The sequence below is a fragment of the Gymnodraco acuticeps genome, unplaced genomic scaffold (assembly GCF_902827175.1).
Source record: "Gymnodraco acuticeps unplaced genomic scaffold, fGymAcu1.1, whole genome shotgun sequence".
Classification (NCBI taxonomy): Eukaryota; Metazoa; Chordata; class Actinopteri; order Perciformes; family Bathydraconidae; genus Gymnodraco; species Gymnodraco acuticeps.
The window spans coordinates 1,316,034-1,328,467 of NW_022992090.1; the positions used below are offsets into that span (position 1 = coordinate 1,316,034).

At 38.3% G+C, this 12,434-nt stretch overlaps 1 protein-coding gene across 3 annotated transcripts in view; it reads right to left on the reverse strand.

Annotated features, from left to right (window-relative positions):
* The window catches only part of LOC117537447 (CUB and sushi domain-containing protein 3-like), a 268,893-nt gene that overhangs the window by 121,004 nt on the left and 135,455 nt on the right, over window positions 1–12,434 (reverse strand). For all 3 annotated transcript variants that reach the window (XM_034202669.1, XM_034202670.1, XM_034202668.1), the window contains exons 32-33: window positions 1,255–1,368; window positions 193–288 (exon numbers count right to left, since the gene is read on the reverse strand). In XM_034202669.1, coding sequence (XP_034058560.1) covers window positions 193–288; window positions 1,255–1,368 — 210 coding nt within the window. The remainder of the gene's footprint in view (window positions 1–192; window positions 289–1,254; window positions 1,369–12,434) is intronic.

The following is a 12,434-nucleotide window of genomic DNA, read 5'->3' on the forward strand; positions in this document are numbered from 1 at the left end:
TTTGACTCCACATCATCCTGCTCTGCTCAGCCATGCCTAGCCGCAGCCAATGGCACTCTGCTGCAAAGCCCTTTATGTGATGAGTGCAAGGCTAAAGTATCTTTCTTTTCCAAAAGCAAGCAAACACACTCAATGCACCAAATAAGATTCCCCATCAGAATTCTGCAAACGTATAAGAAAAAGCAGCCTTACCTTGGTAGACAAAGTGAAATCCTTTGGCTGTTTCTGTTCCATTTGTGGTAAACTTGAGTGTGATCTTGTTTCCTGAACTCAAAGGGAGCGTCTCTCCTAAAATACAGAATCAAAGGAAGTATTATCGACTCTTTAGGAAGATGCTGTCAACAGATAATAGTTGCACTTACTAACACATAATGGACCATTTATAAACACAAGCTCTACATGACCTCATTAACTGTTAAATTAATCAGGGCAAAAGAGTGAGAATATTGATTCAGTTATGTGTAACATGTCAGTATGATTTAGTTTTGAGTCTAATCTGATCTACAACATATCTTCAATGTTATTGCTAGAATTGACTGACCTGATTATTTTTCTTTGTTTACTGTGTCACAGTGTAATCAAGAAGAATATGACAATAAATTACAGCAGCTGGTTTTCCTTTTGTTATTTTGAATTGGGATCCTAGTTAATTCTGTTGTAATCACAATGTATTATGTATCATCATTGTTTCATTATCATCATCATAACAGAAATGTAGGAAGGGAAACAAATCGTTATACTTGGCATCATTAAGCTGGTAGAATATTTGATTTTTGATTTGTCTGAAAAAAAAAGTGTAATTTGATTAGAATTAAGCTGAGAGAAGAATGTGCTTTCTTGCCTGCAGAACTAAATTCTGTGCTTGACAGAACTACTCAGACTTATGAGTCAAAAACAACATAAGGCATTACGCTTAAGGGTTCCAAAGGTAGGGCTGCTCAATTAATCGTATTTTAATCGCAATTACGATTTTGGCTTGCAACGATTATGAAAACAACATAATCGAAATAAAACGATTATTTATTTTTATTTTGAATTTCTTTTTGGTTTTTGGTCAGTTGAATTATACTTTAAGTTCAGGGTAATCAACTGTTAAAAACATACTGTTCAAATTTTTATTTTCAATAAATGGATGTTTTCCAAGTAAATGGATAATCGTTTTTAATAATTGTGATATCAATTATTGACCCAAATAATCGACATTATGATTTTTGCCATAATCGAGCAGCCCTATCCAAAGGTATGTTTTTTTACCTGAGTGTGACCCATGTATAGAGGAAAGAAGGGCTGAATCTGTGGAGGATCCATCGTAGATCTCGACCACATCACTGTTCAAAGTCTGGAATACCACAAACTGCCCAAACAGCACTGCAAAGAAAGAAGGGGACAGAAAACCGAGGTACATCAAAACATGAGTGGTAAACTAAAATGACAAGTCGCAATGCAGCCCATTCACTGGGGCTTGTATTCTCCCTGGTAGGAAATGATCAAGGAAGCTGGTGATAATACATTTTTTATTATCGTTTCCAATAATCTTTCAAGAGTCTGGCTGCTGCTTTGAATAGTTGACATGTTGAACCAGTAACACAGAGGTTAATGTTGTTTTGACTGGAATACTTCCTTTCGCTTAAGGATCATGTATCCGAGCTAATTTGCATGCGCCTCTCCCCAGATGGGCACCATGAACAGATTTCAACCCAACAAATTAGTCATAACACTTACCTTTAAATAGGCTAAAACTTGATTTAAAAAATGCATGAACTATTAGTGCAGGAGTGGCCAACCCGCGGCTCTCGAGTCGAATGCGGTTCTGTGCCCAGTCTCATGCGGCTCCTCAGTTCATATCGAATTTTAATTGTGTGTTTTTTTTTTTTTTGCGCATATGTATCCCAGTTCACAAAGGGTTAACAACACATAAGTTCCAGCCCAATCGTTACAGAGTTTTCAACAAAGAAGTGCTTTCGCCAATCAGAATGCCGATCCTGCAGTACTGGAGGCGGTTGCGATGTGACAATCAAGGGAGAGATCTGCTTCCGATCGGCAGAAATATAACTCAGATAAAAGCGTAATAACTCAATATAATGTTGTCAAATCAAAACGGTAACAATTTGCAGTGGTATATGTGTATGTGAGAAGGCCTGCTCCCGGAAACCTGGCAACTGACACAGAAGGACTCACGAATTTGGTGATTCGCGGTAAAGAAATAAACAAGAGAGAGAGAGTGCATCTCTGTGAGCAGAGCTTCTGTCAGTCAGAGGGTTAGGTAAAAGTTGAGATGTCATGTGAGGAGAATTAACAAAAATACACTTCAATTATTTACATTTTTAAACAACTGTCATGAATCTGTGTGTGAGATACAGACAGAGAGAAACAAGTCCAGGTATATTTTTATTAAATTATTAACAAAAATCGCAAATGTGCTCTTTCATGCATTTGAGCCCCTTCCACATCCTCTGCACGTTTCAAAGAAGCAACATGCATAGTATGATAACAACTTTTTTCAAATGTTTTGAACTGAGAGTTTGTGTGTGAGACACAATATTAATGGTTGACTATAACTGGCCTCTGGTCTTAATACTGGTAGGAGAGGTTTAAGTCAATTTCTGTCAATATCACGCACTGTGACATTTATAGGAAATCTGGCTGAGCAGAGGTATGTGTTTCTGTGAGAGGCTGTGTGTGTATATGGGCAGGGCCGGCCCTCGGCATAGGCAGTATAGGCGAATGCTAAGGGCATCAACCCATAGGGGGTGCCGAATTTTTATTTTTTTTTTAAAGTAAGAAATAAAAATTCTTTTTTAATTTCATAACACAATTTCCTGATTTTGGATCAACAAAGTACATCTTATTATCTTATACTAACAGAACTACGCCTATTTTGCGTACAGCGCCCATAAACTATGGCACACCCTCCCCCCCAAAATCAAGTTGAACCGCCCCAGCCCCAGTAAAAACCAGAAGTTTATGTGAAATAGTTCTTTTTTTTAAATAATGGTTTTAGTGGGCTATTATAGGTTTTAATTTTGTATTTGTGTTAATTTAAAATAAATCAAACTCCCAAAAAACGTACACAGCTTCTGTGTGCTTTTATTAACATTGGAATTTACTGTGTAAGCGGCCGCGGGGGGGAGAGCTTTAGAGAGCTCTCTCCTGAAAGACTGATAGGCTCTGATAACCTCAGCTCAGTGAGGTAAAGGCACACATTTATATGATCATTATAGTTATGAAAAAATAAGAGAGAGAAAATATCTATAAAGAAAAAGAAAATCTGTTTACAGTTCTGTTTCATCTGGGTGTTGAGAGATGTATCCATAGATCTCTTAATGTTGCTCTCAAAGTGCACCAGATTGATGCTTTTAACTTCAATATTTAAAAAAAAACTCTTACCGGGGGTGCATGCCCCCGGACCCCCCTAGAGGAGGTGAGGTCCCCCCCACTTCATGTTCACATGGATAGGAAACTAAATACAGTTGCACACATCTTGTGTCAATATCTTTGTTTTGGTGGTCATGCCACAACTGTGCACGTGCGAATCATAGTGAGTGTCTGCATTTTGGGGGGGGGGGGGCGCCAGCTAAAATCTTGCCTAGGGCGGCAAATTGGTCAGGGCCGGCCCTGTATATGGGAGGGTGTGTCTTTGAGTGTGTGTGTCTGTGTGTCAATTATTGTAAATGATTAGATTTTCATTTTGTATGTGTGAGAAAAACAGAGGGGTTAGGGAAAGTTAGGGAGCACGTAGAAAGGCTGAGAGCAAAAGAGAGAGAGAGAGAGAGAGGTCGGGGACATACACCCAGCATATGTGCCTGTGTGTATGATGTGGCTCTTTGCAGTAACACATTAAAATGATTGGCTCTTTACCTCTGACTGGTTGGCCACCCCTGTATTAGTGCAAATCCATTCGAGGAATTTTAGTTACAAAAGAAAATTGGCATATGTTGGGACACTATACAATAAGGCAGTGCAGTAGTTTCTGTGAATTGAATGAACATATACAAGAAGTATAAAATATAATGTACATTTTATGACTGTTATTTGCATGTGTGAGTCAGTTAGATAATCTGGGGTTCAGATACTGCAGAAGGGGAAATTAATTACATTTGTGTATCCTTTTAGAGAAATCTTGTCCACCAATTAGTCAGGTAGGGTACCTAATGTCACCGCTCTTGTGATTAAAATGTATATTAAAAAAATCATATTTTTGCGAAAATGTAGGAAATAATATTGTAATATTTACGTCCTACAACAGATGTCAAATAAATGTTAGTATAGAATAGTTCCAATATAACCAGCAGGTTATTTTTTTGATGTTGTAAACCTGTTATACATTTATCCATATGTCATAACAGCAAGCTTTGTCCTCAAAATGTCCAAATAAATTCACTTGAATGAGAAATAATCCAAGAGTCCAGTAAGTAATCAACAGCTACAACACATATCTGGTGCTTCCAGGACAGTATATTTTGTATAGGTCACCATTTCCTCAAGCAAAGTATTATCTGCTCACCTGCTGCAAACCTTGATGTGACATTATCTTAACAACCAATAATATGGTAGTCCCTTGAACGTTGTACCCATCATTTGTATGCCATGGCATTTAACATGTGGAGAATAACCTTTACAGAAAACAACGGTGCAACACTGAAAGTCAAACTGAAGTCATATTTGGTCATCCCTCTTTGCAATCATAGATAATGTTGGCATTATATTAAAAATAAATATGGAAAGAAAGTCTTTAGTCTTCTCAGAAATGCTCCATTTCCTCTCAGCTGCTTGAGGGAACTTTTAGTGAGTGTTGGATTGACAGCAGCTGTGAGGCTGAGCCCCAGCAGGAGAACTAAAAGAAAAGTAAACAATCTTGTGCTGGAGCTTCCATATCATGGGAATACATTGTGTTGTTTTGGGTATTGAAGGGTAAGAACCACACCAGCATCTAAGGTAACATTTGCAGGATGCTTTACAATGTGCAGCATGTAATTAGCTATAGCATGCACATGAAAGTTACCTATGCAAGTTTGTTTAACAAGCTAAGGCTTGGGACAAGACGTTCCTAAACCTAATCTCTGTTAGTTTAGTGATCACTTAATAAGATTGTCTGCTGGGCAAAACTAGGGGGCACAACAAAAAATATAAACTACAAAACACCTTCCTTTTTGGTTTTATTCTTTTTTTCAGAAGAACAGAGGAAAATGATTTCCACAGTACTCATGTTACTAGGTACAGCCATCAAGCCAATAACGTCATGGTGTGTGAACTGCACAAAGAGGGCATCTGGACAATGTCTTTGTAGAGTCTGACCTTTAATTTAAACAAACTTCTATAATTTATGTTATGTGAGAACATCATCATTTATTACAAAGGAAATAATTCATTCTTATCTTCATTTAACTAACTAACAGCGAATTTATGATAATTAATCTGGAAGGATCTCAATTATTTCCTGCATGAATATTTCCAATCAAGCATTCCTGATTGTATCGATGTGTACACAACCTTGAAAATAATCAGATCTGTCTCTAACCAAATGAATAGACATGGTCGACTGGATCACTACCGTGGTAACATGTAGGTTGTTGTCTGTTCTGTTGTGCATGCCACATGTGTGCTAAATAGTACAGTACTCTATGTTGGTGCATTACTTCTTACTAACTGCTTCTCCCTCACTCTCGACTCTTTGAGAATTGGTGTTTACGAATGTTGTAACATTTAGCTCATCAGCACGCTCACCATGTTTTTCCCAAACGCCAGCTTATATTGGTCTCCAATCAGGCAACAACAGTCGGATGTTAAATGAGAGGATGTAAAGGACACAACAGGCTTCTCCTACAGTTTAGGCAAACCCCCATCACAACACCAAGGTAACTGACCATACACTCTGCCATCCCTATCATATGGAAAATCTTTCACACCCAACCTGCAGCTCAGGCTCCAGGCACTGAGTTGGTTGTGTTCAGCTACAAGCTAGAAAAAAAGGAAAACAATCTAAAACATAAGATGTATTTGTTAAGGGAACAAGGTTAGGAAAATAAAATGATTTAAAAAACTGATATTTAACCCCTTAAACAAAATTGAATTCCCAAATTCATCCGGTGTGTGGGATGGCTGTTAGACACACTATTCAGAAAAACAAGATCTCATCTCATACAGTAAATACTAATGTGTTGCTTAGACTTTCACTATTTTAATATCACAAATAATAGTAACACTTTTTTAAATGTTTGTAAATTAGATGTAATTATAACAACATAATAACATTATAACTAATACAAATGCTAGAAGTTACTGTAAACACAACTTAATTAAATGTGTCATCAAAATAAAGTAACAGGTTTACAACCAGTTTAAAGTAGCCACTCTAGTTGGTATAAATGCAGGTTAACTATAAGTGGATCAAAATGTGAGGAGCAGACTTCCAATGACCAAAACGGCTAAGTACAAAGGAAGGCTGTTTTTGGCCAGTAATAGCTCTCGCCAATGTGTTAGCTACATCTGCATGCCCAAAGGCAAAATACACAAGACCCTCATGAAAAGGTGTAAACAACACACTGGTAACGGAGGCAATTGCTAAAGGTAAAAAAATGGCAGCATATGTTTTGTCCTTCTGGCTATGAATTATGGAGCAGCTTCCTGTCGTCTTCACTTAAGCAGTAGCAGTTGGGCTCTCCTCTGGCATGTAGCCTCGCAGTACAGCACTGTAAAACTGTTATACCAGCCACATAACTAAGACGGACACCGCAAGAGAGAGAGAGAGTAAGAGGCAGAGTAAGAAACAAAACTGAGAGGCAAAGCACCCCTAACAGCCAGTGGAGGCAATGCTGCAATGGGGGATTGAGCTGATCACAAAGCAAACAACTAAATTCAGGGATCAATTCTTGTCATTCTGCAAAAAATGTGTTTATAAAAAAGGTGCCTCACTGAACTCACAATGGCCAAAGTCAAATGACAACCTGCACACATGTTTGGACACAAGAAAGGTGAACTCACACAGAGCAGCACAGGAATAAATGTTTCTTTATCTGTTGAATAGTGAGGCTGCCTATGGCTGAACCAGGGTCTGAATAAGAGATGATTTTCCCCTTAGGGACGGCTCACTGCTGTGGTATTAGCATACTAACACCGTGCTGTGTTTAATAGGCTGCTCTCCCCTGCTTTGTGAACACAACCACACACACACACGAGAACATGTACACACTCTCACAAGTACAGCGTTGCTCATTTCTGCCTCTAATCCAAAGCCAGCCATGCATGACTTCAATCTGCTCCTTTGCTGTAATCACGTCCAGATATTAAGTCAATAAATCATTGTAAACTTGTTACCTAATTTATGCAGGACTATGATGAATCTTTTGTCCTCTGGGCCTAGTCATGGTAGTGTAACTTAATGCACTTGAACAATGGACAACATGAATTATCCCACAGCATTAAGTCGCTTTAGTCGGACACCACTTTGGGTATTAGATGATGAGTTTCATGCATTTTTATATTCTATATCGCTATGCCTGCTGGGCTTAAGTGATGAAAAAAAAGTATAACTACAGGTTGATCCAAGTCTCATGTGATGGTAATCTAATTCTCCTTCAGTTTGAAAGCAGTCATTTTGATAAATGTAACAAGAAGCTGTGATGGTTTCTTCATTCCTTGGGGGCCTTCTGACAGATATGAATGGTATTGGGGACTGTTTAAATTAACCATAGGATTAAAGCAATACATTCTGGATGATCATATATAAGGAGTCATTTACAGGATATAAAGGGGTTGGAAAGAGAGCACCGTCACATACATTTATCACTTAGAAATGATCTTCATAAAATACACCTAGCAAGAGTTGCATAAGAGATGTTTATGTCAAAAACAATCTAAATTATTTGAGGCATGAATGCAACAAAGGAATGGTTCCTACTTCTTGGTACATTCTGACTCAATACACACAGTTTCTAGAGATATTTGCCCGTGCATTCACACTGTGAAAATCCATTTGCCAGCACATCTCAAAGGTGCTGCATTAGGCTGGGATCTAGAGAAAGTGCAGGGAAGTGTAGGAAATGAAGATCACTGTCATGTTCCTGGAACCATTTTGAGATGAGTGCTTTGAGACTAGTCTTGTTTCAAGTATGCATGCGAAAAAAGTTTAGACGGTTGGGTCTAAATGGTGCTCAGGTGGTATTAAGAATAATGTGTGCCAAGAAAACACCTGGCACTATTACACTACATAAAAACATGTATATTGTGTAGCTTCCAAACCAAAAACTTTTGCTCCACTTTTCTGTTTTCTTCTGGCTTCCTATCAACTCAGCTTTTAGGACCTTTCACTGTCAAAAACAAGGGCGTGTGCTGCAGACAGGCTCATTACTATAAAGCAGAGAAGAGAAATGTCATAATCTTAGAAAGGCTATTTCAGTCCATTGTCTCTGTCCCCTTTGCTATTTGATATCCCTCTACAAAATGAATGAGTATGCCCCAATGGAACATATTTTTTTGGTTGTGTCAAGTTGATGGTTTATCAGAACACGAATGTATGCTTGCAAGGAATATAAATGCCAGTGCAAGTTTGAGATCATTTTGTATGAATTAGTGTATCTTGCCTATATATACACTGGTACTCTAGCAACAGGTCTTATTGAACAAAAATATACATTGCGTACCAGCATCTATGATCTTTTGTCTCTCTGAGCAGCAACATAGATGTTCTATATGTTCGGTATGATTGGTTGGGTTCAAATAAGCAAGTCGATAATGCCTCTGCAAGTATAGGTTTTCTCTGTTGCTATGTTATCCTATACAAACAAATATGCTCCTGGATTGCCTGCGGGTTATGTTTTTCAGCAGCATTTTGAGTCCCAGGTATGGGATCTCGGAGGTTATCATTGTCCCCTCACAACATGACGGATTCATGTTATTTCAATGCAGTCAAGCAACTGATACCACTAGACAATTTGGCTTTAGACAATGTGGTAAAGTAGTAGCACCTAGTATTACAATATTTAGATGAGCAATGATGTATACTATCACAACCAGTAATTACCATAACAGGGTTACCACATTATATTTCACTGGATATGGATTTCTAAATAAATCTATAAAAACAGAGATTATTTTCCTGTGATGTAATTATTAGAAATGTACTACCCAGACGGCTAACCACTCAACCATGTGAATTATTGGAAGATTGTGAATTAGATTACCACTTTCTCCATGTTTCAGGCATGAAACATGTTTAGCATAAATGGAAACAAAGCTACCTTATGTATATGGATAAATTGCAACAAAAGCTTGTACATCGATTCTTGGTGACATTCTGATATGTATCTTATATGGAGTATAACAGTAAAAGCATAGGCTCTAGTTCTCATGTAAAATGATAAAACTAATAATCGAAAATATAAATGAATTTGGCCTCTCTTTCCATCTGCCCTTCACTCTGAAAGGGACAGGGAAAGGGATATTATCCAACAGTCAAGCTGAACGAGGCCATCCAACGTCAAGTGTCAGTGTCAGTGAAGTCAATTATTCTTTAGGTAAGATGAAGAGGACATCTTGTGAGAGGGTAAACAGAGTGTACAGCCAGCATATTTGCAAACCATCTTGGTGAATAAAAAACGCGGTAGGTAAAAATGATTCTTTCTGTCAATGTTCTGAAAGTCTGGTGACAGGATTCTATACAGCCCCGGCTTTTCTCCTCTTCTTTTTATGCATCCAATTAAACAACTACTACCTGGCATTTTGCTTATAGTGTTGTAAAAGAGTAGCTGTCATTTATATGCAGTGCCATGATTAAATGTAAACCACTGAAACATGTCATGCTTAGTGTTTAGTTGGATCTATTACAATTAACTGAATATCATATTCACAACTGTTTTCATTAGTGTATAATAACCCGGAATTAAATATTGTGTTTTTTTAGCTTAGAATAAGCCTTTCATATCTTCATAGGAAGAAGGTCCTTCCATGGAGCTCACCATGTTTGCACCGCCATGTTTCTGCAGAAGCGCAAACAAACAAACCAACACTGGCTCGAGAGGGGTCCATTTGCTTTTTCATGTTACCTGAAAGCCAGAGTAGATTTCCTGTAACTCCCAATGTAACTGGAATGTAAGCCCAGCCCATGTTTGCCTACAGCCACTGTTTTGGTTACAATTGCCTGAAGGCAAAATATGCAAAAAGTCCATGTAAGGTGTTAAAGACACCCGCAGCATAGGCAGAAGCAAAAGTTAAGGAAAATGTCAGCATATGTTTGTCCTTCTGGCTATGAATTATGGAAGATGTACCTGTCGTCTCTGCTTTGTGGCAGTACAGGTCTTCTGAGACCTTGGGCTGTGACAGCATACACAAGCCTCATTTACAGAAACCAGAGGGATTGTATGCCAGCACAGACGCATATATTTTTAATGTCCCATTATCACAGTCAAATTGTATCAGCCTCTTTGGCACAGAGTATGTGGCTGCACCTTGGCAGAACCTGCAAACAGTCCATTAGGCTTCTATCTGGGGTAAATCTCCTCTCTGTGGACTGAAAGCTGTAAGTAATGGTCACCTCGAGAGAGAAGAGAAGGTAGGATGACGTAAAGGATATGTTCCCTGCTACTTTAAACACTAGTGCTGGATGTACCTTTTACCATCGTGATTTTTACTTGTTGATTTGAAAAAAAAGTGTACAGACACTCAACCGGTAAACAGCATCTCATTAACTTGAAAAATATAAGTTGTCAAAACCAGTCAATGCAGCCTTTCAACTGAGTGCTGGACAATCAAATTTGACATACACCGAGTACACAATCCAGAGACAAATCTACGTGGAAAGCCTGTGGATGTAAAAAGAGTACTGGATACAGCATTGAAGGCGGGGTCTTATCTTTTCCTAAAAAAGTTCCTATGAAGCAAAACATTGGCTTGACTGTTTGTATAAAAATACCAAGATCACCTGGGGACTTGCATGGGTACTGGTTTTGTCCTTAAACCCCGCCTCCAAATCCGCTCCATCAAAGCCTGGAATATTGATATATAAAAAATATATATATGCTGATTTACAGACTTCTCTTTTCCCATGTAAGTCAATTTGAGAAACTCGTTTTGGGCCCACATGACGTCACAGACTGTCAAAGAATTAACACTGTTTGGCCACTACCAAAGTCTTTAATGCCAGGCTCATTTCCTAGAAGCTTGGCAACGCCCTATAGAAAAAACAAGTTCAAGGTGGGGCCGGATCCGAGTTCACAGTTCATATTAGGTTAATCACACTGAGTCGTGTATCAACTGTGAGCTGATGCAGACAGACACAGTAATGGTTTTGTGTGGGATGTAGCAAGTCGTGTACCAAGGTGGCCCCAGGCATTATCTTACTCTCCAGCGAACATCACTGATGAGTCAACAATCAGCCCCCAGGGTCAACGTTCTTTATGATCGCTCTCAGCAGCACTCTGTTTCTCTCCCCCTGTTCTCATTCCCAGTCTCGCTCATTATAACTTTCTCACTCATTATCACTCCCTCCATCCAACTTGTTCTTTCTGAGCCTCTCACATTCAACCAAGATCTATGTGCTTCTTTTTCGTCGTTAGACTCACTCCCTTTACCGTTCCTAGGCTCTCTCTCAATCATTCTCTGTCCATCTTGTTACAGCCCAGATTTATTACTGCAATCTGTCAATGCTGCCGCCTCACCCCCTGACACATTTTGTGGCAAACAGCATGCATATGTTGATTTTAGTATTATGTAGGCACATACACTGGAGCTATAAAAAAGCCTTAAGCAGATCAACAGAAGTGACTAAATGTTTATGAATTTATATTCCCAAACGACTCATTATGCAACTATTGTAAAGTCAACCATAAATACATAGAGTTATGATGGTTATATATCTGCTACATGTCAAGAGCTGGAGGAATATATAGTGATACTATTTCAGAGTGTTGTGAGGAGAACAATAAGAGTTACATTTTAAACCTCAGTCATGTGAATGGATTCTGACAATTATATCAAATTGTATGAGATTTTTAGATCCAAAGTAGATTTTCAAAGGTTATCTACAAAGCTAATGATATGTAGGCTTAGTGTAGCTATATCTAATTTGGGGATATTTTACACACAATTCAAAACAAAAAAGCACATGTTACATTACAAAAGAGAAAGTAGATACAAGACATATGGCTAATTGGAAGAATAGTGCTCCTCTCTGAAGCCATCAAACCGTCACAAAGGATGCTGTACCAAACAAACAAATCCTCAAGGCTAAATACAAACAATACAAAGTGAAGCTGCGAAAAAAGAAAAAATGTTTTACCTTGAAGCTTACTTTGGCATTTTTGTCATAGATAAAATGATAATGATAAAAAATGTTTTTTATTATTAATTTCAGCCTGTTTACCAGTGCACACAATTTAGATGTCAAAATATTTCAACTGTCATTCAACATATTATGCAGAGGTGAAAGCGTAACAGCCCGT